General features: G+C 39.9%; 1 protein-coding gene across 1 annotated transcript; it reads left to right on the forward strand.

Annotated features, from left to right (window-relative positions):
• The first annotated feature begins 2,579 nt into the window (after positions 1-2,579).
• Positions 2,580-24,393, forward strand: MRPS31 (mitochondrial ribosomal protein S31). The gene is made up of 7 exons (XM_086771920.1): positions 2,580-2,736; positions 5,179-5,469; positions 6,159-6,317; positions 11,181-11,327; positions 14,996-15,069; positions 18,695-18,838; positions 24,044-24,393. The coding sequence occupies exons 1-7, from the start codon at positions 2,606-2,608 to the stop codon at positions 24,253-24,255; spliced, it is 1,158 nt and encodes a 385-aa protein (XP_086628046.1). The 5' UTR covers positions 2,580-2,605; the 3' UTR covers positions 24,256-24,393.
• Positions 24,394-27,067: the final 2,674 nt, after the last annotated feature.

Here is a 27,067-nt window from a genome sequence, read left to right on the forward strand (position 1 = left end):
CTGTGTGACGGGAGGGGCACAACCCTTCTTGAGCAGAGTGTTTCAGCACTGGAGGGATGGGTAACTTCTGGGAGCTGTAAAGTTTCCATGGCACCCCTCACCTATGGAGAGGGTGCCATGGAAACTTGTTTGACGCAGGAGAAGAAAGGGTTTCCTTGTGATGTGCGTTCTTTTCTTGCAGGATCCCAGCAGTCCAAGCCTGTCTCCTGGGCCCACCATCTCCAGCCAACCACAGGCAAACCATTTGCTCCCTGAAAGCCGTTTTGCCTTTCCTAATTCTTAGAGAAATCCTCATTGTGCAGGAGGATGAACGTCAGTTCTTCGCAAGTATCGTTCCAGAATAGCAGCCAGAGCTGCAGAAACGAGACCATCAAAACTCACCCAGCACCTTGAAGTGGATGTTGTCCAGACTGTTTGGAGAGGTGGGTCAAGCAGTAAAGTACCACATGGGGGTTGTACATGGAGGAAGAGTAAGATGGTTTCTGCATGTAAGGCCTTACACAGGTGATAGTGATTTGGGTACTGATGTACTACTGTCAACTGCAAGTGAGAGGACAGTGTTGGCTGTTCCAGAGCAGGCTGCAGTCAATGAAGTGAAGGTTTGGGGGACAGCTTTGAACCACATGTTTCACAAGAATGTTTGGCCCTAACCTAATGCAAAGTAGACTCCTCGAGTTGGAGGTGAGGAGCCTCAACACGAGACATTTCAGTCTGCTGGTCTGTTTCTGTTGCACCAAATTAATTACTAGCATAGATAGTCCCACCACCTTGGGCACTCCAGAACTTCCTGGACTGTGGTGTCTTCCTAGTAAGCATGGAGCTTGAAGACCTTACTACAAATCTATCTGGAAAGACAGGGATGAGGGATAATGCAAATCTGAGGGAAAAAAAAACCTCATGTTCTTGCCATAGGGATCCTTCTGAGAGACGAGACTAGCGGCAGCCACCATTTTATCACTTGGTATTTGCTCACTGTGACTCTACAACAATGGAGAACATGCGGGTATGTGGTGCAGCTGGGCAGTGCAGGATGCATTGCTGTGTGAAAATGCAGCTGAAGACTGCCAAAATAATTTGGAGCACATTTGATGACACAAGCGTTACTTGATTCCAACAGGAGTGAAAACATCAGAGGTGTTCAGCTGTGTGCAAGGATTGCATTGATACGATTGGATTTACAGCAGAGTAAACCACCTGCAGAGATAGGTCTTTGAAGGAATGTTTCTTTGCACTGACTTGAGCCAGACTCAATATTTGCCTTGCATTTTTGGTACATCTGAAGTTCTTCTGATGCTTTTCAGCTAGTTCAGGGTTCTCGTTAGTATTTGTGCTTACAGCAGGAAGCCATTTTCTTCAGCAACAGCTAAAGGCCTCAAGGCAGATCCACTGTATGTGTCCAGGATGGGCACCCCAAAACCATCCTGGACATATCCTGGAGCAGAGACTGGGAAACCACCAGATTTCATCTCTCTGGTATTTGTAAGCCCAGTTTATTATTTAGTTGCAGACAGATTTTGTCCAGAAAAAGAAAGTTGTCTCCTTTTTCCCTTTGCTTGCCAGCTTGTGCTTCCTATACCATGGTTGATGTCCACCACCCAGCTGGAAGGAAAGCACATGCAAAAAAGCAGGGCAGCCTTGCTGGACACGAAGAGGGGCTCCATGCTTCTCCTTGGGCACTTGAGCTCCCTCTGAAAATGGCAAGAAGCGAGGCAGTGAACCAGTGCAGGGTGCTGAAACACCGCTGTGGGGACAACCATGCACTGAAAGCGAGGTGCAGGCAGAAACCTGAGGCCCGGTGTTTTATATATTTAATGTTTTCAGCAGCTCAGGCTTTCGAGGGAGGTGAGAGATGCTTGAATTAGCTGGCTGTACAGGAAGTTACTTTTAAATTTCTTAAAGCAACTTATGCTCTGAAGTACAAGATCGTCCATCCTTCGGAGGGGTAACTTTGCTCTTCAGATACCATGACAGCACAGTTCTGGATGCTGCTACCTGTTTCCTTTGTCCTCATCTGTACTGCTGACAAGAGTCTAAAAAAAGACTTTTTTTAGGAACTGAAGTCTGTTGAATCTATTAAATCTACTTCTTAAATATAAAGAAATAAGTACTTAACATTTAGGAAACTGGCAGGGATGAGCCATCCGGGATGGCATTAGGGATGTCCCTAACGCAGAGCCAATTTAGTGAGTATTCAGTGATGGAAGTAATGACAGCCATCTGAGTCAGCACATGAACTTAATAAACACAGATATTTTTGTTTCCTCCACAAAATCATTAAAGGTAAGTGCTTTGTGGCCCCACTGAGACCCTTGTGCCTATCTGGTCTTCTCTAAGTATTAAGTGCTTCACCAGGGCCATCCCAAGACTTGGTTTACGTGCCGGCAACTCCTGACAGCAGGTGAAAATCTGTAAGAAACTGGCTGTGATTGAGGTGGTTTTGGCAGGGGATCGTGCACCCGGCTCCCAGCGGCAGCTGGGCCGAGCCGAGGGGGCGGGCGGAACGCTGGTGCGCGGAACGCTCGGCGCGGCTCCTGTTCCCAGCCGGCAGCGCTGGTGGGAGCGCGCAGGGGGACGGACGGCTGCCGGTCGCCGCGCCGCGGGAACGATGTGGAGCCGCGTCCGTGGCTGGGGCGGCGCGGCCGGGGGCACCGGTCGCTTCGCTGCGCGGCTCTTCGTCGGTTCGGCGAGCGGCCGGGAGGCGGTGGGAGTAGCGCGGCTGGAGGGGAGGCCTCACAGGTACGGTCGCCTCCTGTGAATCCTTCACCTGGGGGAGAGGGCGCCCGGCGTTGGGCGGGGGGGGGGGGGGAGCGGCGCTTTCCCGGGCGTCGTCCCGACCCGCGCTCCTCTGAAGGGACAGAGTTTGCTCGGCTCCTCGGGGGAAAGCGGCTCCTGTCCGCCGCAGGCGTGGGTTGCCTGGCCGCGGCCTGCGCCCCGAGGGCAGGTTGTCGCTCCTTGGTCTTTACGTTAAACGGCGGCCTGGTGTTTTAGGGACTTTTTCTCGTGACCGTGGCGCCTGGACCGGGTGAGTGGAGTGCGAGGCCTACGCGGTGCCGTCGGTACTGCGCCGTGCCCTGCTGCGGCCGGCCCCCCTCCCCGCCCTCAGGTGCCTCGGGGACTGACACTGCTCGGGCAGCGAGCAGGCCATGGCCTGGACTGTCCTGCTGGGGCCGTGTGCTGTTGACACGGGTTAATATACAGGAGTCATGGAATCATAGAGCAGCTTGGGTCGGGAGGGACCTTTAAAGGTCATCTAGTCCACCCCCCCTGCAAGGAGCAGAGACATCTCCAACCAGATCAGGTTGCCCAGAGCACCGTCCAACTGGGCCTTGAATGTTTCCAGGGATGGGGCATCCACCACCTCTCTGGGCAACCTGTTCCAGTGTTCAACCACCACCACTGTAAAAGGTTTCATCCTTAATTGTAAAAAAATAATTCTTCATCAGGAAAGTGACGTCAGGTAGAGGGAAGTGGTGTGGATTGTGTTTCTCGTGTTATTTTCCTCGCCATCCTTCTCATCTTTGGGTGATGTGAATGATATGCTTGTGTGACCTGAGCATAATTTTATGGCATGTGTACCAGCAGAGCCATGCTGCCTGTTGGCACTGGTACATGCCCAAAGCAATGGCTGAAAGTAGTATTTGGAAGTTTGTTTTTGTTTTTATTGAAAGGTATTAATTGCTTTTAATGAAAAGTCAGTTACAGGTTTATTTTTTTAATTTCAAAGCTCCTTGATATTTTTGAACAAGCTCCGATACTGTGATAGCCTCATGTATAAAGCAGCTTGGTTCCTTTTGTAGCTGTTTGCTTTCCAAGGCTAGGCTTCCGAACAGAAGACAAACCTGATGGTAAGTGAAATACAGTAATGCAAACTGCAAGGTACTACTGGATTTACATGTTTAAGGCTTTGCTTTTCTGACACTGTAAGCAAAGATCTCTGAATGGGTAAATAGTTTTAAGGAGCACACAGCCTGAAGTAATGAAAAATGTGTTTGAAAAAGATCTGTGGAGAACAGTTCAGTGTAAAACAGCAGGACTCGTACCATCTTCTCAATAATGTGGTTCTGAAGCTTTCCTTAAATTTTCCTGTTGCTTCTCAACACTGAAATTTAGGGTTTAATGCTGACTGTTTATTAAGTCCAGAGTGACTGAAGTAATAATGTGATGCCTGCTGATACTAGCAGATTTTTCTTTTGGCCTAAGAGAGGTGTGTGCGAGGGGGGAAGGTATGTCAAAATTCCTTCAGATTTGTTGAAGTGTTTTAAGATCTATAGAATTTTTAAAATTTCAATCAAAATAAATATTTAATTGTAATTTTTTTTTTCAAATTTTAATAACTTGAAGGTGAGTTTTAAACAAAAAAATTATTTGTGAATGTAAAGATTAAAACATTTCATTTTAGAGTGTTAAAGAGAACAATTTTTTGAATTTTATGATAGTTTTTTCGGAGAATGCAGTTGTGTCTGTGCAATATCCCAAGCAACTCCCTGGATTCACATCGTTGCCTGCGCTGTGCCAGTTTTAGCTTCTTTGCAGTGATGTTGTAAACTAGGTAGAGGAGCTGTTGTGGTGGGAAACATACCAAAAATAACTTTTTTGTTTGTTACTGGACTGTCTTGCAGCAGGATCCCATCCCCATATGGCTGCACAAATGCTTAGCTGCTATATTGCAGGACAGGGAGTAGGGGAATGTGTTCCAGAGTAGTGCCAGAAATGTAAAACAGTGTGAAGCTAAATGTGTGTGTACAGTCTTTTTTCAGGCAACTAGAAATGATCTCTTTGTTGCCTCATTTTAAGAATTACAGTGAGTTTTCTATAGTACTAATAAATTTAAGTATCAGATACCAGTGAATTCAAACTCTGTCTGCTATCTAGGGTGGGAATACTTAACTTTAAGTTCCTAGATTAAGCAGAATTTATCTGTGGAGGAAATGAAGTTGTTCATGTAGTTTTTGTGATGAAGAAACCATAAATAACCAAGAGTTTTAAATAGTGTCCTAGCCCTTCTCAAAAGTCAAAAGGGGCATGTTTGACACATACTTAACACTCAGCTTGCACTTGATTAGGCCTAGGCAATTGTAACGAATGGTTTGGGTTTTTTTTGGTAGGCTTACAAAATTCAGCCTTGGACGTTATTTGTAATTTCTGATTTTTTTTTTTTTAACTTTATGTATCATCTAGCAAAATACTGAAACTCTTCAGCACAAGCAGCGTGCTTTCTACTGAGAAAGATAAATCTGCCGCTTCCAAAGACGGCACCACGGAAGTGGCATCAAAGAGTCAGGAGAGCACACCAGAAACACCAAAGCAGAAGTTGTTAGACATTATTGGAAATATGAAAGTAGAAGTGAGCTACAGGAATAAACTCCGACAGTTAAAAACACGTGAGGTCAAAAAGGAAGGCACGAACAAGCTGGAAGGCCTGGACAAAGAAGGTACTATGCTTCAGAAAGCTACAGAAGGCATTCATCGGTAAAGTATAACAAACTTTTCTTAGCCTGTCTTCCTCTTTTTTTGAACTTTTTAAAAAATTATTATTATCTAGGACAAAATAAAGCATCAAATGCTGTTTTGAAGTATGGAAAAGAATCTTGTGAGTGAATGTAATGTAGATGTAGATCACAGAGGAGAATCTGGACAAAAGATGTATGCTTTCTACAGTATTCTACCTTTTTCTGCACTGAGACTCTTGAAAGGTAGCACTAGCATCTGCCTGTGGAAAGTTATTTTAATGGGTAGAGGAAAACACTGTTCCGATAAAATATAATAAAAATTGAGGAAAAAGGAAAAAAGAAATTAAGAATGGCATAATGATTGTCAAGTCTTGCAGGTGGATGCACTCCACAATGTGTTACATCATGTTTATAACCTCGCAGGTCAATGCTGCCTGTGGTCTTCAAGCTTCATGTGTGAGTGGCTAGGCATTGGTGTAGGGCTATCATTTTCTCAGGTTTAAGAACAAGAGTTTGTCAGTATCATTTAACAGTTATGATGAGCGCAACATAGGGCAAACCTGGCTGTCCCCTGGCTACTCTCATTTGGGATAATGTGTAACGGTAACTTCTGAGGCAAGACATAAAATGACAGTACACAAATGACAATTTAAATATATTAAGCCTTTTATTTTTTTTGTATCTCCTTGTCTGTTGTGTCTCTTACAGAGGCAAACCTTTAAATCCAGAATTGGTGGAGGCTGCTTCTGCAGTCGCGTCTTCCCTGCCACTTAACAAGAAACAGATGGAATCAGAACTACTTGCACAACTAAGAAGACATGAAGAAACCACAGATAAACAGAAAAAGGGGGGAACTATTAACATACGGTCTGTATATTGAATGTTATTCTCAATAATGTTTGAAATTCTCATTTTGCAATGTCATCTTGAAGGTGACTGGGTTCTGTGTTGGAAAGATGACCCTAAAAGATACATTTGGACAAGTTATCCTTGGAATTAATGAATAGTGGGGAACATCATTGGTCTGGTTATACCAAACTCCCTGAATATTGCCATCCTCATTCTAAAATGGTTTTGCAGAAATTGAATTGTTTTCCTGCCCAGGATCATTACTTTCTTGGACAGCCTAGCAAAATAACAGTTGTTTTTGGTGTTTTTTTTTGGTTTTTTTTTTTGTTTTTTTTGTTTTTTTTTTTTTTTTTTTCCCCCCCAAGCTTCCAAAATTCTCACACAATGGATGGATTTGTAGATGTTTCAGACATTCTGTCTGGACTGGTGAATTTTCATGACAGCTCTGCAGAACTCAACTAGAGCAGCTCTATTTATAGCCCCACCCTTCCTTTCAAAACTTTCCAGTCTGCCCGAGAAACTCATCTCTTTGCTTAACTCCGTTTCCAGTGTGGCTTTCAAAGAGATGAGAAACATTTGTTTGGAAATGGAAACAGTTGTGTGTACTGCTCTTTTGGATGATGGCTAGAGACAGATTTTTCCTTCTCTCTCTTTTTTTTTTTTTTTTTAGCTAGTATTCAGATAACTATTCATAAAGTATGACGTTAAATCCAGGTGAAAAGCTGAACTAAACAGCAAGTTGGATCTTCAGCAAAATAGGAATGTGAAACCTTTATTTATGGCTGTTTGCGGTGTGAAGTGCAAGCCGCTTATCTTAGTTTTAATTTATTCTGTGAAAAATTAATTTGTCCCAAACCAGGTTTTAAGTTCGACCTGTGTGGTTATTTGTAGGTTGCTGTAGGGATCAGCAAAGGACCTGCTTTGTATGTTTATCAATGTACAGCAAACAGAGCAGCCCACAAGCTAGTGATGTTTGTGGCTGGTATCTGCTTTTTAAGTGACTGAAAACTAAGGAGGAATGTGACACATGCTTGCAAATAGCTTGAGCTAGGTTCTTGCAAAGAGGCTGGGATATACAGTGCTCGGTTAAACAAAATGCATGTTCTTGAGAGGGTGTGAAGGGAAAAGGGAAAAACTATTGAAGTTTGCCTTTTAGCCTGCCTGTATGACATTCTCTCCAAACATGTGAAGTCTGTGTTATTTGAGGAGGAAGTATGGTTTTAGGTAGTATGTGCATCTCCAAAAGCTGTTCGTGTGCTCTGTTTTCAGAACGTCCTCTCAGCCTGAATGTAGGAGATCTCAAGAACAGCTTATCTCTCCACAGGCTCTTGGAGCCAAAATGAGTAGCTTTAAAGGTTAGAAGTCTGGCTGTTTTTTGTAAAATTGATATGCTTCTGCTTTTTTTTTGTGTGCAGTATTACCTTCCTAATGTAAGGAGAATAAATAAGAACTATGTTATATCAAGTATAAGTTCATTAAACTATTAATTACCAGTTAGGTTGTTCTGTCTCTGTCACTGCTGTTTTCAGAAGAGGAGAATACACAAACGTCTTAATAATGGCATTGGCTGTGGGTGGCCAACGTAAATGTAATTAGAACCCACTTCAGTACCTGATAAGATGTTGGAGGATCATACTGGTACTGACTGAGCGAATAAGTGCAGTGGCTGACCTCATATGCGCCTGCATCTGCTCCCTAAGGCAATCATACTCTTCTCTAAATGTGGTTGGTCTGCCTGCTGGCATTGAGGGCTCGCTGTCCTCACCACCCACTGCACTTTTACTGAAGTACTTACCCAGCTGTAGCTACTCTGGAAGAGAGAAGGTGTCCAAGAAAAAAAGGCTTTTTTTTTCTCGTGAAAGACAGTTTAAATTCTTCAGAAATTTAAAAGCTCAAGTCCCTGCAGCTATATAGTGACTCTGTCTAGTTGATTGGTGGGTTAAGATGTAATGTTACAATATTTTAAAACATGCTTGTGGATGACTTACTATGGTTAGAAAAATGCATCTTCCTCAATGAAAACCAGCGTTTTTTTGCTTGACTTGGAGTGTCATACTTTGGCTGGCTTGCTGTGCTTTGAGTTGGCAAGTTCTACTCCCTGAGGCAGCTTTGTGAACTAGCTTGTTTCCCCCCAGAATATACATTCTTTCCCCCCACCCCCACCTCCATATCCTGAAAAGTTCCGGTTTCTTCCTTAATAGTTAGGTAACAGTTCGAAACTCTTATCAGTGGATGAGTTTTCAAGAAAGACCAGCAAATCCTGCTGATTTTCATGACTGAAAGCTTGGTTATTAGTAACTTTCACAGTCAGGCTCTGAGACTCTATGGTACTTTCAGCTTTCCGATCTGTGTTTAGCCACGTTGATTTTAAAAAGCCCAGCAGCCCTTATACTTGCGTGAACATGGCTTTATGGACTGAGCATATCTCAGTCCACACAAGGCACTAAAATGCTTTTAATATACTAGAAAGCAATTACTTTTATTCATACATTATTATTTGTGTTGAATTTATTTGATAATAAGAGAATATGGGCAATTTTACTTCATGTTTTTCTGTAAAGGTTTTGCATTCAGTATACTGACACATTTGAAAAGCCAATATACCATCTTCTGTTATTTAAAACTATTTTAAAGTGAGATACCTTCACATATAATGCTGAACTGCAAAAATTGGCATATTGCTATTGAGATTTATGGTACATAATTGCATGTTGTATGAATCTTCTGGTTTGTACAAACTTTTTTTTTCCAGGAGTGTGGCATGAGCTCTAGAGGTCACTGTTGTATGCAGTTGTCTCATTGCCTTGTTTTGTAGGTGGTGTGAGTACAGTGTGTTCGCTAGGAGGGGAAAATATTAATGATACAAGAATTTATTTTTTTCATGGATGTGGGATGAAGTTTCACTCAGTGGAAATTACAACAGCACTATACCAAAATAAAGTCTGCAGCACTACAAGTTGAAATTTCAGCTCCTGTTTTGAGTGAAGAAGAGGAAAAGGATTTCAGAGCGTAGGCTAAAGTATATCCAAAGCTCCTTGGGTCTCAGTTTTCAGTATTATACTTATTGGTTGGTAATCAGGAAGGAGAGACAATCTGTGGTTGTTACAAAAGCTCTATTTCTGACCTTCTCTGTAAGGGAGACGTATCAAGGAACTTAGGTTTTTAACGTCCTGTAGGGACATGAGGTAATATCATGTAATGTCTGACCCCTGTCGGTGCAGTGAGGTTGGAGTATAACTTTGTAATCTGATGGTTTTCATTACAAAAAATATTAAAAACATCTTTATAGTTTTATTTTTAGTTAATGCAGGGGCACTTTTAATGACAGTGATGAGTGTTGCTGCCAGAAATGTTCATATACCAATGATGGGTTGACATCAGTGAGAAATGTAATACCATTGACTGTATATTCTGATAGCTTGGTAGCATAGTCTGCCCAGACCTACTGTGCAAAACTGCTAATAAATCAAGGTCAGTTGTGAGCAGAGCCTCTCTGAGGAAGCCTGATCCCCCTGTAGCATGGGAACACTCCAGCCTTCTAGGTCAGAGCCAAGTCAAGCAGTTGGGCTGGGCTGTGTGTGACTGAGCTTAGGAATTATGTCCCCTTGACCCTCAGAAGTGTGTCAAGCCTCTGGCCCAACACCAGCTTGCTTATGTCAATAGGCACTTCATAGAGTAATTTCTAGTGTGAGGAACACAAGTAATCTGAGATTGTTTTTTCTTTAAGATTAAAATGAAATTATTTAAGACTTGTTTTCAGGTGCCTTTCTTTCAGATTAGGTACTTGAAGAGCTATGCTATTCTTGTTCTGGCATTTGAAACCACATCGAAGACCAACGAGAAATCCTACTGTGTCGCTGTGGCAATTAGCTTTTACAATTTGCCAGAAGTATTTCTTTCTTGTCAGTAAAATCTCTTTTGACTTAAACTGACAAAAAAAAATAGTTTGAATTTCATTCAGATTTTCATAAAATGGATATGCAGCATTTTTTACTTGGTCTATTTTTGGTTTTTTTTTGAGACCCTACTTATGTCTTAAAACGTGAGCACTGCAGTTTTGGATGACTGGGTGTTACTGGAAGCGGATGGGCAGAGGGGATAGCTGTGAGGAAGAATTGCCAGCTTGGTCTTTACCAACCAACAGACTTACTAGTTAAGGGGACTAATCGGTGGAGGCAGAAAGGTGGTGTGTTTTGCCTATTGCATTCAGAATGAGCTGCATACGGCCCTGGAAGAGATCAGAGCGTTTGCTCTTCGTGTATGATTTTGACTACAGAATTATGAAGGAAGATGTGGTCTATTAATGCTGTAATATGATTACGCAATGCAACAGATTGCAGTGGATCAGGAAAAGTGACCTACTTATTAGGGTGACATGATTGACCCATGTCAGCTGATGTGTGAAAGCAAGCTTCCTTTTGATCTGCAGCAGCACAGCTCTGTCCCTGGGCAATGTTAGTCCCTGTCCAAAAACCTGATTATTTTTACCTACCTATTGCAGTGTATTCCTTGTATCCAGAAAAATTTCTCATTTACTTAAGGAAAACATACCTAACTCGCTCTGTGAATATTGCTATGCAGATATGAAATTTTTCTTTTAGTTGGAAGCTAAATAATTTCAAAGAAAGCATTCATTGTAGATTTAGCAGGATAATATAGCAATTCTCATTTAATCTATACAGAATGTGACAACTGAGGGGGCTTAAAAAGTAAGAGTGGAATGTCTAATGACGTAAAAATGGGTCTATTTTGTGAGGAATAATAATTCTGTCTTATAGAGGCTAATGAAAACAATTGAGAGTAGTTTCTGGTTAATACATGTGACAAACTTCCTTGCTTTGTCCATTTGTTGAGTTTTTACTTTCACATTTTTAATTTCAGCAACCTTATTTCAGAAATGGCAGTTAAAAGGCAGTCCCCAGCTCAGAGAGGTGTGAGGATATCCAACCGCATTTCCTTGGAGCTGGATGAGGATGGTCAAAGAATCAAGCCTGGGAGATTGTCACCTCAGTCTTTTGACTCTAGAAGGTATTTTTGTTGTGTTCCCTTTCAGTAGGAAGAGTGTGCAAGAAAATTACTAACTGTAATATTTTAAATTTAGTTGTATGTATTCATATTACCGTAATAGTGTGGCGCTTAAATAAATTACTTAAGTATTTTTCAAGAAAAGTGCTGTTAGTGTCGGCATAAACTTCTGTGAGAACACATCAGTTGACATAAAACAGCTAATCAAATAATGTGCACTTTTAAAATACTAGATTTTAGATCGTTAAAAATACTTGGCATTGAAATGTAATTGTGTTTATTTTAACACAATTGGAAAATGGAGGCTTTGAAGCCTTTGAAGCCTTTGAAGGCTTACTTTCATCTAATGGAAAATTTTGATAAATGTTCTGTGTTTGGAAGTTTCATCCACTCTGGAGTTTGAAAGAGATTTTAAGTTTGTTTTTTTTTTTTCTGGTTTTTTTACCACCTTGTTGCAACTGATAAGTTGTTCTGTAATTGATTTCTCTCTTGTCTGTGATATTATAATTGTCTATGACATGAAATTTATAATTTACGTGATGATTTCTGGGTACTCCTTAAATTTATCTTGCTGCTGGTTTATGTGGACAGTCTATTTTTTAATGAATTAAGGAGTGCTTGTAATTTTTATTTATTTTTCTATTTGCTCCTGTAAGCTATGCTTTCTTGCCTGCAGTCTAGATTTTCCTGTGGGAGCTCATCATCACATTCCTTCTCAGTATACTCTTTCTCTAGCAGTTCTGGTTTTAGTAAGATTAACTACTCTAATCATTAACTTAATTTGCAAATTAATCTCCTTTTCTTGAGGTTAGGGACTGGAAGTTGAGGAAATAATTTTTGTTTAGATAGATAATGCTGAAGATAGAATTTGGATAACTAAGAAAAAAGAAGCATAAATTTATAGATGAGGAGATGTACAATAGTCTACTCTCTTTGAGAGATCTGTTTCAGTACATCGTAAACAGAGTATTGTGACTTCCCGTAAGGAATCATAGAACAGAATCGTAGAATGGTTAGGGTTGGAAGGGATCTTTAAAGGTCATCTAGTCCAACCCCCCCCTGCAAGGAGCAGGGACATCCCCAACCAGATCAGGTTGCTCAGAGCCCCGTCCAACCTGGCCTTGAATGTTTCCAGGGATGGGGCATCCACCACCTCTCTGGGCAACCTGTTCCAGTGTTCTATCACCCTCACTGTAAACATTTTTTTCAGTGTGTCCAGTCTGAGTCTACCTCACTCTATTTTAAAACCATTACCTTTCGTCCTGTCACAACAAGCCCTACTGAAGAGTCTCTCCCCATCTTTCCTGTAGGCCTCCTTTAGGTACTGGAAGACCGCTATAAGGTCTCCCCGGAGCCTTCTCTTGTCCAGGCTGAACAGCCCCTGTCCTCATAAGAGAGGTGCTCCAGCCTTTGTAGTCATCTTCATGGCCCTCTTCTGGACTCTCTCCAACAGTTCCCCATCTTTCTTGTGCGGGGGGCTCCAGAGCTGGATGCGGTACTGCAGGTGGAGTCTCACGGGAGCAGAGTAGAGAGGGTGAATCACCTCCGTTGACCTGCTGGCCACACTTCTTCTGATGCAGCCCAGGATGTGATTGGCTTTCTGGGCTGCAAGCATGTATTGCTGGCTCATGTTGAGCTTCTCAAGGAACAAATCAGAACATATGCATTGAACCTTGTAGATCATGCAAAAACTTCAATGATCAGTCATTAGAAGAACTTAGCCTCCTTGCTGAAATGTTTCTGTGTAACTTCCTTGTTCTTGAACTACCAAACTGTTAGAGAAGTATGGTTCTTGGGCCTCTTCAGTGTTATAAGGCCAGGAAGCAGTGTTTTCTTTTCCTGATGGAAAGCTTGTAGAAAGTGCAAGAGGGGCTTCTCGTAATGGAAGTTGAAAGGAAGAAGTGGAACAAGGTTCTACACCAAACCCTCCTGACTTAGATATTTCTGTCCGGGGATTTTCATTCAACTGTAAGCTGGTAGTTTGAGGAGCGAGGGAACTGAATAGCTCTATAGATATTTTTAATCTGGGGATAATTATCAGACAGAGTTGGTAGTCATATGAAAGTAATTTTGTTGTTAGGCTGTGATTCTTGAATGACTATGAGAAATACTTTATTTAAAGTGTTGGATTTAGTGCTTTTCAAAGTTTGAAAGAATAGAAATAACACGATTTAGAGGTATAAATGAAAAACTTGAGCTATTACGTGCTTGTACAGTGTATATTATTTTATATCTTTGCTAAACTTTTCATTTATTAACATATTGGAAAGTAAAGTGAATTTCACTTATGTTTGAGAATATTTGTTAAATTTATGATATCTGGGAAGCTGTCTCACCCTCTTTGTGTGATGAAACTCTCCAGTTTCAGTCTTAAGTTTCCTCCTGCATCCCTGAAAATCTAACAGGTATACTTGTCTGTTGATAATATGAAAATAATGGGTTAGGCATATCTAGGTTTGAATTGAGTTAGTAGGTTTCAATGAAATGAGTGATGTTGCTTTATAGTAATTTGAACTAGTAATTTTAAAATAAATGTTCTTCCAAGTCATGCTTGTATCTTCAGCCAGTGTTATTGGGAGTTACACACACATAGGAAAACATAATCCTAAATCAACATTCTTCTAAGGCTCTGTAATTAGATGGCTGTGTGCCGAAATAGATCCAGAGTAGTTACATCAGTAAAATGTTATATCACAAGAGCAGGTTTGCAGAAGTGGTTGTGGGATCAGAAATCTGCAGTAAATCCAGAGAGGTGAAATTTTAAGGTCAGAAAGGGCAAGTATTGCCAGGGTACCAGTGATTTTGTAATAACATGAAGTAGGAACTATTAGAATTTCAATTGAAACCTGGAAGATTGTATGATTAAAAGAATGATTTGTGCTAAAGTTCAGTGTGTTCTACAGTCAAGGCGTTGTTTTTTCTTTATTTCCATTTAGAAGAAAATATATTTTGATTACTTGTTGAACTCTTGGATTTTTTAAAATTATATTTTTCTGTTAGAGGCTTGTGCTAAAGATAAATATTGTTAAAAATAGATGGTCAGGGTGAAGTATTTTTATATTGAGAAGAGAGAGGATCAGGGTGATGCTAATTAAAATATATTGTGCAGATATACTTTGAGTGTTTGCCGTATGGCAGAAAAGGTGGCTGTGTAATCTTCCAAAAAGGCTATTTATGTCATAAAGCAGGAATTGTTTGATTTAGCTGTTGCCTTTTCCCTTCCTGAATTGTGCAATATTTTTGAAAGGAAAAACCCCAAATCACCAGATTCACTTTTTAGTTGCAACTTTGTGAAATTGCTTGAGTACTGTGGTTTGGTAGTGTTAAGCTTTGTTTAGATTCCTAAATATTTCAATTAAAAATGACTGCAAATATAATGTTTGATTTATGCTTATTTTTTCACCTGAAAATGTTTTGGGAAGCTCTGTTACAGATGATTAATAAAGTCATAAACACTTTTTCTGGTTAAAAGCCTGAGGATTTAGAGAGAGTCACTATCTCTCTCTCTCTCTCTCTTTTTTTTTTTTTTTTTTAAATCTCCTCCCCTCCAAAGATCTGTTAGTTCATGAGAATATTTTGTACTTTTAAATTTGTTACCTAGCAATGTTGTGAAGTGTTGTGAAATACTAAATACCTAATACCTTTTTTTTTTTTTTCTTTTTTGTTTATAGAAGTCTCAAAGTAGGAAAGAGGCTTAATATATTCACAAAGGCTTCTACAGAAACGGAAAATGCACTGAAAACAGGTTAGTGGAAATTCAGTAATGAAAACCCCAGTGAAGCTAAGTTCCAAATTTTTAGAATATCAGGAGATTCACTGTTGTGAAGGAGACTTATGATCTGTTAACTTTGTGCTTTCAGACCTATAAGAAAATTAATATTTTAAAGTACCTCTGATTTTTAGTAAGCAAAATTTCCATGGGATGTCACAGATTGTTTTCTGTGCTAACCAGGACATTCTGTTACTGAACTTGAAGGGTAAAACTGACTTTTTGTCACTAAGGTAAATCTTTCTTCTGTGAGTGTAAAACCAGCCTGGAGAATCGGTCTGTTGGCTCCAGTAGCTTATTTGGTCAAGTTGCAAACTTGCTGCATTTATTTTAGGGCAAAGAAACACAGGACTCTGACTGCAGGGAAATAAGCATGCTCTACAGATTGCTAAGCATAAGCAGGGTAGAAAAAAGCCCCAGGACTATGCATCTGATTTCTTTGTGGCCTTCTCTTGTTTAGTTTTCTATACGTAGCATGAAAGATCCTGTAAGTGGCTGACAAATGATGCTTTGCTTTACCTGCTGTAAAGCTCTTCATATATGTTTAGAATCATAGAATGGTTTGGATTGGAAGGAACCTTTAAAGTTCAACCCTCCTGCAATGAGCAGGGACATCTCCAACCAGATCAGGTTGCTCAGAGCTGTGTCCAACCTGGCCTTGAATGTTTCCAGGGATGGGGCATCCACCACCTCTCTGGGCAGCCTGTTCCAGTGTTCCACCACCCTCATTGTAAAAAACTTTTTCCTTGTATATAGTCTGAATCTACCCTCTTTTAGTCTAAAACCACTACCTCTTGTCACACCAGGCCCTGCTAAAGAGTTTCTCCCTGTCTTTCTTATAAGCCCCCTTTAGGTACTGGAAGGCTGCTATAAGGTCTCCCCAGAGCCTTCTCTTCTCCAGGCTGAACAACCCTAACTCTCTCCATCTGTCCTCGCAGGAGAGATGTTCCATCTCTCTGATCGTTTTGTGGCCGTCCTCTGGAACTGCTCCAGCAGGTCCATGTCCTTCTTATGTTTGGGGCTCCAGAGCTGGATGCAGTACTCCAGGTGGGGGCTTACCAGAGCGGAGTAGAGAGGCAGGGCACTTCTCTTTCTGAATAATGAAACTGTATATTGTTAGCACTGACCTTTAATATGCTGATTTCCCTAAGCTATTCTGAGGTCATTTGGAAAAAAGACTTTATTCCAGTGTAGTGACTTAGAACTATCTATAAAGCCAGCACCTGCAGAAGAAATAGTATTCCCATTCTGGTATCTTAGAAGATGATATGTATGTGTTTCCATTTTAAGAGTAAGACTGTTGGTTTTTACCAGATTCTAGCTGAATATTTTTCTCATTTTTATTTTATTTTATTTTTTATTTTTTTACACTTGAAACTGCAGAGATAAATTAATTTGTTTACCTAATTTCTTTAGTAAACTGTGAGACAGTACTATTTGCATATTTTGAAGCAGGTGTGAGCTTTCTCAATGCAGCCACCTCTGTAGTGGACTGTGAAAGCTGCTTATTAGAATGAAATTTAATTTGCTGGTTTTTAAGATTGCCAGTTTCCTTAAAATTGGTTCATTTTACATAAAAACCAGAATGAATGATGCAGCATTTGTTTTTTGCTATCTTGACAAATGTGATGTTCAAGTAACTGGCATTTGAGTTGAATCAAATTTACTCGGAATTTAACTTTTTTTTTGCATATGCACAGTGCAGACACACAGCACGTAGTCATCCTAGATAAAAAGCTGAGATACACAATGTGTGCACGTTCCAGTTTTGTGTTTAAAATAAAAAGGTGTAAGTGAGCGAGTGGATTTTATTTTATTTGTAATTACATAATAAGAAATAAGCTTTGTTCAGTTTTTTATCTAGTTCTTCCTTGTTTGATTCTAGGTACCTTTGAGGAAATCTACAATATATTCTAAGCCAGGAAGTTTATTACTTGGCTTTCTGACTAAACCTGATGACAAAAAAAAATTTGCATTAATCTCAGGAAATACCATTGTGACACTTGATACCTTGTTTCATTTGCTTTTACTTTCTTGGCTCATATTAGTGGAGATAATGAGTTAAAATACTGTTTCTAGATTACAGAAAACCAAGTTCTGTGTTATGTATTGAATATTTATTTTGAAGACCTCGATGTTAACTGAAAAGTAAATTGGCATCCTGAAAAAATTATTTGTAACTCTTAACATAAAATATCGGTAACTGTTAACATAAAATATCAGTAGTATTTTCTGTTTCACAGATGTGCAAATATAATGTTTGTCAACTTTACAGCAAGCTTGAAAAAATGAGTTTCTACTCTTTTCTGTTACAAGGTTTATTAGTGGCACATTATTAGAAGGTATTCTTTGAGATGTGGACAATTATTTCGTTCTGGTATGGTTTCTCATGTTGTCTTTTATCTGTATTTTATTACTGCCTCCAGCTCTCAAATCAAAGTAGGCTCCTAGGGAATATAGTTCTGGAAATTTCACTGCTAAGTAAGAAATAATTTGAAAAAGTATCTTCTGATTTAACATAAAAAATGAAAACACTTTTCAGTATGTAAAATACTGTTTGCCCTTTCATTTTGTTTTTTCTTAAAGGAGGGGGGAATTTTTTTTTTTAAATCTAGTTCCATAAGCCACTGAGCAAAAGATGAAATTATATCTTAGTTTCAAATACTTACACTTATGAGTGGTAAAATAATAGCTGATTGGCCATGATCCACTTAAATGGACTGTAACATTTGAATTCACATCAAGATCTCTGTTCCAAGGAGCTTAGAGTGAACTGATAACTGAGGGAAACAAGAAAACAAAGGGGAGCATGATTTACACCAGCTCATGAGACGGCAGCCCAAGGCACTCCAGCGGTTCCTCCCTGTCCTGCGGTAACTGCTTGGTCCCTTCACTTCAGCGATGCAGTTCAGTTTGGGCTCATGACCAGTTCTCCTGGTTGGAGGAGCAGGAACTCCTTAAGAGTAACTCTGCTGCCATATAAGTAGACTTTGATTTAAAAAAAAAAAAAAAAAAAAAATTATATGCATTAGGAAAGATGTGTCCCTAAAGGGACTGTTTAACTTTGGGAGAAGAATAGGAAACCAGGATTTCTCAAGCTCAAGAGACAAAACCTGGGACACTTACAAATGCTGGGGAAGGAATTGCTATCATTTGTAGGTTGAGTTGTCTCCCTGGAGGAGAGTATGGTTGTGAAATACCTGAAAACTCCTGGAGTAAGCAAGATTCCTTTCGCAGAGTGCACCAGCAAGATTCCTTTAGCAGAGTGCACCAGTCAAGTTCAAAGTTTGTCGTGTGTACAATTTGTGAAAGACAAAAAGGAGAAAAATATTCTGGAAAAATTAATTTCCTGCTTAAAAGAAAGGCTTAAAAATAAGTGTCCCCTAGGAGTTCAGAATATGTTTTCACCAGACATTTGAGAATTTAATGGACTTGAATTTCAACAGAGAATTCTCATTTGAGAAAGGTGATGCTGGCATCTAAGGTAGAAAAAAGTGCACAGCTGAAAGTATTAGTCTCTGTAACAGTTAATGTTAAAGGACTTTGTTTTAGCTAGTGAGAAGTCTTTGGCAGGCTGACAGATCTTTACAAATTTTTTTAGTATCTGCACCAACAATCTGGGATCTGGAATTTGCGAAGGAGATTGCAGCAGTAACTGCACAGCCTCCCCGAAATGGTTTTGAGGAGATGATCCAGTGGACGAAAGAAGGAATACTGTGGGAGTTTCCAATTGACAACGAAGCTGGTACGTGCACTGTTCACAGTTACTATCTGTCTATATTTATCTTTTTTGAGAGTTAGAGCATGTTGTAACCTTTGACTGTTTTAACAGTGTTTCAGCTATGAGTCATGCACTTGATAGTAAACAAACATAACTTTCCAACTGTCCCGATCAGAGATACTTCAGATGAACTCGTTCCAGCACTCTTCAGGTGAAGTTCTGCAGGTGGTTTGGCTGATCTGAGGACTGACTGCTGCCAAAAAGGGGAGAACTCCTTCCCTCCTTTCCTTTCTCACTCATCCCTAATCCTTTCAACACCAAAAGACCATTCAGGTCTGTTACATAATACCTTTTACTATGCAGCTTCTTTAAAGAAGCTTCTGGCAGAGGACAGGGAATCTTAAAACTGCTGTATGTGTTTTATAATGCTTATTCTGATCTTTGGTGAGACTCTTGGACTAAGTGGCTAGCTAGATCCTCGTCAGCTATCTGCCAGTTCCCTGTCAGCACTGGCTGAGTGTTAAACAGTTGTTTGCTCCCTTTGTTCTGTCTGTTTCGTAAGAAAAAACAGTCACAATATTCACTCACTCTGTGCATCTATCTTAACTAGACATCTTCATGCACTGTATTTACTTTTATTACCATTTGAAAAAAAAAAAAAAGCTACTCTATGTGAAGTTAAGCCAGCAGAAGAGAGAATGTTAAGGAAGGGAAGAACAACTACAGAAAGCAAGTGTACATTTTAGGAATGGGGACTTTATAACTTCAGGTAGAGCATGGCTGTGGGTTTTTTTTTATTTTATTTAAAGGCATTAAAGACATCAAACAGAACTACTTTAGAATGATTCAGTCACTGAAAGCAAAACAAGTTAGTATCTGAAGCTGGAAATCTCTGAAAATCTATCCTATATGGAGATGCAAATTGCATAATGTGGTTCATTGTTTCTTAATGTTTATTCTCATGCTATTTTGGCAATTTCTTCACAGAATTTAATCACTGCTCCCAGAATTGATTTGTTCCATCATGTAGAAATCAGAGTATATTCGAGTCATGTTTTTGCAAGCTTAAAACCACTGCAACCAATGGTTTTTCTGTTGTTGTAATGTGGCTGGAACCCTGCTGTCTGGGACCGTAAGTGGACCAGGCGTCTTTGGCAGCCAATGGTTTTTCTGTTGCAGCAATGTGGCTGGAACCACGCTGTCTGGGATAGGGTGGCGAATGGACAAAGAGGCTTTACATATACTTAAACAAGAATCTGTATTGATTTGTCCACAAAGACTGGTCATGTGGAAAATTCCAGTGAGTGTTCCAAAATCTGTCACCTCTCAGGTTGAAATATCAAGTTGGTAAATTCCCTCCTATCAAACCACCAGCCTCAGGGTGTTAATCAGATCAGGTATGTCAAAGTGCAGTTAAAATCTTGAGAACCTTGCTCCAATTATATCAACATACTGTACCTTCAGTGGCTCTGTGAAGGAAAGGTGCTCTTTCTTGCTGTGAATTTTGCAGTTTTGTAAGAGTAGTCTCCCTCAATAGGAGGACATTACCTCAGCTTTTTCTGTATCAAAAAATGTGTGATTTCTATGCCACAAGCACATGGCTTTAAAAACGTAAGTGTAATTAAATTTTGTGTTGAGGAAGCACGTATACTCAACTTTTAGCATTATGAAAGCCTTTAAAGTTTTACATGAAATACAAAAAAGAAGACCGCTTATAACTGTTTTTCTTGGCTCCAGAGCATCTCCGGTGTTCTCATTAGAGTACTTTACCAAGGCACTGTGCTGTGCTTTGAGGCATCAGGGCAAGGTCATGATTCTTAAAACATCTCTGGCCTTGATGCGAACATCTGAAGGTGTGGCTAGACATACTGGCTTGCTGCAGTGGCCAGTAGCACTCTTCCCCCCCTCCCTCTGCCTCTCCAACCCTGCTGCCGTGCTGTCTGCTCCTGCCTGCGTATTCTTTCCCTTCTCTGATGCAATTGAAGTAACTGTTAGGCAGAAAACTACCTTTTTTTTCCCCCCTCTCCATCTTTCCGACCTCTGATTAATTTTCACCAGATCAGCAAGCTATTAGCCTAGTTTGTGTAACATCGTTCTCACTCCTCCTCCTTTCTGCTTGCTTCTTCTGCTTCTAGTAGCTTTAGTTCTGCTCTGTGACTTGCCATGGCAAAAAGTTAGGAAAAATGTTGATTTCTGCCTTTCTTTTATATGATTTCTGTGCATTTATGCCTTGATGACTCGAATCCTGATGAGTGCAGTGGTTCAAAAGGACAGTGCAGATTATTGGTGCTACTTTGCTTTAGCCGTCACTCTGAGGAGCAAAGGCTTCTGGTGAGCCACAGACTGTTATGGCAGAAGTGATAGGTTTAATGGGAATCTCAGAAAATTAATGCCTCAGTTGCCCCTGATGGCTTCTGTAGGCAAAAGTTCGTCAAGTCCTGTCCTGGCTGTTTTGCTGAGATGCTGTTCCCAGCAGAGAAGCATTTGATCAGTTTGCCAAGAGAGGTGGCAAATGTTACACAATCACTTTAGGTTGCGTTTGTTTTACTAATTCTGGATCTGTTCTAGGGACCTACTGTAAAGGCACAATTCATCTCATTCTAAAAACCCTAGAATCATAGAATGGTTTGGGTTGGAAGGGACCTTTAAAGACCATCTAGTTGCAGCCCCCTTGCCGTGTGGCCAGGGATATCTTTCACTAAATCAGGATCCTTGATCATCTTTATTTACTATGAACATGTCATTAAGACTTCCTGTAAGGGTGGACATCTGCATTGGAGATGTCCTGTTGGTTGCTCATCTCTTGGGAGGGTTAGTGTTTTAGCTAGAGAAATTCCTCAGGCTTCCTGTTTTGTAGTACATAAGGGATTGGCAAGAGGATATTGAGAGTGACTTCTTGCTTTGAGGTTGATAAAGAAAATCCTGTAATTTAGGCTCCCGCCATGAGTGTTCTTTCAAATTAAATTTCTGAGGACAGTGCAAGAGAGAGAGCAACAGGCTTGTTCTTCCCATGCAGCAGGAGTTACGGCTTGCTGGGAGTAGGGGAGCCATGCGAGCATATCTCATCTAATCAATTCCCACCAGAGGTCTCAGCCTCTGATGGTTTGGGCAATTGTGGTCTCTTTTTGTGATGCACACTGTACTTTTTTGAGGACTGAAATATGTGGTCTAACTGAAATGTTTGGTCTTAACACTTCATCCCCAAACCGTATGTCATGTCTTTGACAAATGGGAGATCAAAATACATGATGTAATAGTTCCTTCTGACTGAATTTTTGTGTGGGACTATAAATGGTTTAATTTCTTTTGGGTTAGAGAGGAAAATGGAGAAATTAATAATCAGATATAATCTCTCCCAATATCCTTTATCCTCGAAAGAAGAGCATTCAAAAAGCCAAATTTTGCTGTCAGTGTTGTTCAGATTCTTTCAGTAGTGAGTTCATTGGTTTCTTTCTCTTGGATTTTTGTGACCAACAGAAGGATGGAAATCTGGATAGGGTAGTAGCTTGTGAAAGCAAACGGCAGCATCTAGGTACAGTGGGATTCCACCTTGCCTTGGTGGGGGAAAGTCAGTGTGGGTGACATGGTAAAAGGATCATCTCTGTGCTTTCTGTGCTTCTCTAAGTGACCATAGGTTTCCAAGCACAGCAGAAATATACCTTCTGAAGCAGACATGACTTTTTTTTAAACTTTTACCATAAAGGAAGAGAGCTTCTGGAGAGGGAAACTTACTTTCTTTTTCAAGGACAAGGGAAATAAGTGACATGTAGTGACATTGTGACAAGTGACATTGATACTGACATATTTCTAGGGAAAAAAATGTGTGAGCAAACTGGAGATATTTCCCAGTTCCTTTGGCATCGCAGACCTAAAGTTTAAAACAGGAAAGAAATAATGTGTGTTTAGTGAATGGGATATACAAGCTGAGAGACTTCTCCATCCCAGTGATGCTCCTCTGAAACAGAAGAAACTCTAACACAGGAGGAAGCCTAGGACTGAGATGGCTTCATTATGTCAGTTTTAATACTCCTGATTTAATCACGTCAAATAATATATCATACATACCTTAACTAGTACAGGAAAACATCTACACTTATGTCTATGGGATAGACTTCCCATTTTTGTCATCTGAAAATGTTCATATGCAGTTCTTTTTTCTCTAATAAACTTTTACTTAAAGTGGCAAATGTCATTTACGAATCTATAGCAGATTGGGATCAAATGAAAATTTTCATGAATCTCTAACTGAGGAAAAAATCATAGAGTGATAGAATAGTTGATCTTGGAGTTAGGAACTGTGAAAGCAGCCTTTTTTTTTTCTGTGTAGGAATTTGTGTTACGAGTCTTTGTCTTGCGTACGCTAGCATCATAGCATGAGCAGCTGCAGAGGGAATCCACAGGACAGAGAACAAAAATTTGCCATAGGATCTGAGCTGTATTTGATCAGAGATCTACAAAAATCCCTTGTCCCCTGTTCCAGTGGATGCTCTTGAATGCATCAGCTTTTGTGCTGGTTGTGATATAAAAGTAGCAGCTGGTGAGATACGCAACACTTTTACATCAGCACATGCTCACAAATTCAGAAAGTGTTATAATAACAATTTCCTCTGCCCATTTGATAACAATTGCATGTTAAAACCATGATTTGCAATGAACATGCAAGTGTGTGTTCAGTATTAGATACTTTATGAAGTTGCCTCATTTGTTCGAGACTATTTTGTGTTCTTTAATCCTCTGCAGAATTTAGGCAATCAGTATTTTCTTAAAGAATGTGTTAAGAAAGTGTCCATAATCTAAAAGGTGGTACCTGTAACAAGTCAAGCAGGTTTTTAGCAAGAAGATTGATTTTTTTTTTTTTTTTTAATTTTTTTAATTTTTAAGTTATTGCCCATGCTCTGGCATCAACTTTCAGTGAGGTTACCAGCCAGAAAGTTAATTTAAATATTAGATACTGTTATAAATGAGAGCACAGAATGGAATAATATGGTAGACAGGAGTATTATATATGCTGACATTTTTTGTGTGGAGGGAGAAATGAATATCTTAAAATTCTGCAGTTTCTTCCTCTTCTGTGTGGTTGACTTAACTGTGCACAAGAATTAAAAGGCACAGAACCATTAATTTTACTAATTTAAGATTATTTGCAAACTGTATCCTTTTTTACTTTGTTAAATTTGTTAAATATTCTGATAATGACTTTGTCATTTTTTTTTTTGTCCCTTCTGTTAGGGATGGAGGATGATGCTGAATTTCATGAACATATCTTTCTGGAGAAACACCTTGAAGACTTTCCCAAGCAAGGACCTATTCGCCACTTCATGGAACTAGTCATCTGTGGGCTTTCGAAAAACCCATACCTGACTGTTAAACAGAAGATTGAACATATTGAGTGGTTTCAGAAGTATTTTGAAGAAAAGAAGGAATTTCTTCAAGAGATTTGAGACTTGGGAAAGTACTTAACCTTGAAATTAAGAATCATTACATCAAAATTGGTGGTTTCTTATAATGGAAATACTGTCGGTGCATAGTAATCATGGGACCTAAAAGCTGTGTTTTAAATAATAAATGGGAAGATCATACTGTTGTTTGTGTATGTTCATGTATATGTAGATGTTTTTTAACAACAGAAGAAGGAACTGAAACTCTGAACTTTTACAGAACATGCATTTACAATTTAGTTTATCAGCATTGTGTTTTAAGTTTGAAACTAATCTTTTGACCATACAAAATATTATGTCTAATTCCACTTTCTACACCCCTCACACTTGGTGTGTATCTTGACAGGTTTGCTTACTTTTCCCATTCTTGAAATCTTGCAGTGCTTTCATTTTTAATAACTCCTGATACAGCTCTAATTTTGAAAAGCTGTTATTGAGAGAGTTCATTTTGCGAATTCATTAAATACACTGGTAATTGGATGGTATTAATCCTTTCTGTCCTCCGTTCACTAATCACCTTTATTGAATAATTTAATTTTTGGTAATGGCTATGACATTTTAATTGAATGCTTGTTAGTTTGTCTACTCAGTGAAAGGCTGTTGTATTCCTGGGATGTGTGCGCAGCGTAATACTGGTGAGTTATATAAAATAATACGAGAAGTCAGTCTCTCCTACCATCCATTCATCCTCTCTGAAGCTTTTGACCAACTTCGCATCAGTATTTGTTGTTTAAAAATGGTTCTGTCTGTCAAGTAATCCATAAAGTTCTGTTTGATCAGAGCAACCAATTTTAGGACTACTACAACGTTTGGAGGTGAGGCCTTATCTTCTGCAGCTGCAGGGCTAGAAAGAGGCCTTGATGTTGCTGGCAAGGAGAGTTGTCGCCTGCAGATTGCTGTCATGTGATGCCACTGCTGTTTTCTGTCTAGTCCTCTGGTGTTGGTGAAGTGACTTCATATCTTCTAGATGATCCTTATTCTAATTAAATGTGTATTGCCCTTTGTATCTCTTAAGCAATTGCAATGTGTTTTACTTCAGTCACCTCTTGTTAATTTCTAATCCAGAATTATTCGCTTGGTCATTCAGAATCCTGGATTATGTCTTGCTGATTAATTTTCCAGGGCATTTCCAGCTCATGTGTTGTGTTCTTCCTCGTTCTCTTGCATTTACTACAACCACTTTAGCAGCTACTGGCCCTGTAAATGTGCTCCTGTCCTTTTCTCACGTTTTCTCGGAATTGAGGCAGGAAGGATGAAGTTACAGAATGACGATAAAACACTTAACTTCTTCCGCAAACTGATTTTTATTTTTCATCAGAATTACAAGAAAGCAAATTAAAAATAAAGAGCTGACGTTATTCTATGAGTTGGAATATTGTTACCGTGTTCTGCTCATCTGCAGGATGTGAGTTTGCCTGTCTGGCAAAGGGCAAGACGCAGGCTGTGGAAGGGAAAAGGAGCTTCTTTATTTTCTAGCTGTAACATCAGCAAGGTTCAAATGCTGCAGAAATTTTCAGAGGCTTTCTGTCTTTGGAATGGAGAAAGTGAGAATTGCATCAAAGTATTTCCATATAGTACTAGGATATTTTTAATTTTCAGTTCAATGCTCAAATACATTTTACTTCGAAAATACCATTCTTCCCAAATTTCTATCAAACTATGATTCACAGCCTGTGTTTGGCTGTATTTCAAGCCTTTTCTAAAAAAAGGTATGATAACTTTGAATTCACTGCGGGCTTTTAGAAATAGCTCCTCTCTGTATTTGCATCTAACCTGTGTTTTGATGTGAAAGATAGGACACTCAAGCCTGGCTCTTGCTGGAAGAGGTTCCGGAGTGTTCGCTGTGTATGAGCGTACTGAATTCCGCAGCACTGAGGTTGAGGTGAATGTTGGTGTTTGAACAGATACATCAGGAGGTCAGTACTTCGACAAGCTCTTAACAAGAGCTCTTAGTGCTTGGGATCTTTGGAAAGCTGTAGTAATTCCTACTTAGGTGCTTAAATATAGATTTGAGAGTTAATACTGGGCAACAGGATTTGAATAATCAGACCTAGCTGCGCATACGTACGGATGCTTACTGGAACTGCTTGAGGCACATTAAGAGAGCTTAAGTGGCAGGGCTTTTATGTGAGGTGGTTTTTTTTTTGGGTATACACTTGGGAGTCCCAAAGGAGTAGGCTTGCAGGAATTTAAAGCATTGCTTACAGATTAGTCACTTAGAAGCATAAAAATCACCCCTTTTCTTTTGCAGACCAAAGGATAAAAGCTGTCTGACATTGTTCAGAGCGAAGCCAGTGCTGCGAGTGATATCCATGCTGGAGTCATTCAAGCTTTTCTTACGATGGGTGGTTTTCCCTCTCGTAACTGGCTAGGTGGTATTACGTGTAACTTAATGGACTCCGTATTAAGATCTGTCCAAGGCAAAATAGCGTATGTTATGCCCTGTGGTCTTAGATTTCCTCCTTTATCCATGAAGCAGAGGTTTCAGTAATGCACTGCTAATGCTGTACCTCTGTAACACCCATGTTGGAAAGTTGTCTGGTTTTGAGGGGGCTGGGGCAGTTGATGCAGCCCAAAGAAGCGTGGGAAAATGGAGCAGACTGACCTGGAGCTGTAATTGTGGGGAGTGTTGTCCATGTGCGATTTTTAGGTGACAATTTTTCCTCTGGGGTGGCTACAATGGGTACATAGCAGGAGAACATCTTGTTGAGTGGAGGTGGCTGAGCTACTGCAAAGTTGCACACAAAGGAGTAAAGACTCGGTGGTGGTGGTGGTAGCTGTTGTGAACCATGGTCGTGGCTTCCCCAGGTTGGCT

Source organism: Chlamydotis macqueenii, chromosome 1 (genome assembly GCF_036417535.1).
Source record: "Chlamydotis macqueenii isolate bChlMac1 chromosome 1, bChlMac1.mat, whole genome shotgun sequence".
Classification (NCBI taxonomy): domain Eukaryota; kingdom Metazoa; phylum Chordata; class Aves; order Otidiformes; family Otididae; genus Chlamydotis; species Chlamydotis macqueenii.

Coding starts and splice junctions, on each gene's coding strand:
- MRPS31 (XM_086771920.1), top strand. CDS start 2,606: ATGTGGAGCCGCGTCCGTGGCTGGGGCGGCGCGGCCGGGGGCACCGGT. Junction 6,318..11,180: donor GGGGGAACTATTAACATACG/GTCTGTATATTG, acceptor TTTTAATTTCAG/CAACCTTATTTCAGAAATGG. Junction 11,328..14,995: donor CAGTCTTTTGACTCTAGAAG/GTATTTTTGTTG, acceptor TTTTGTTTATAG/AAGTCTCAAAGTAGGAAAGA.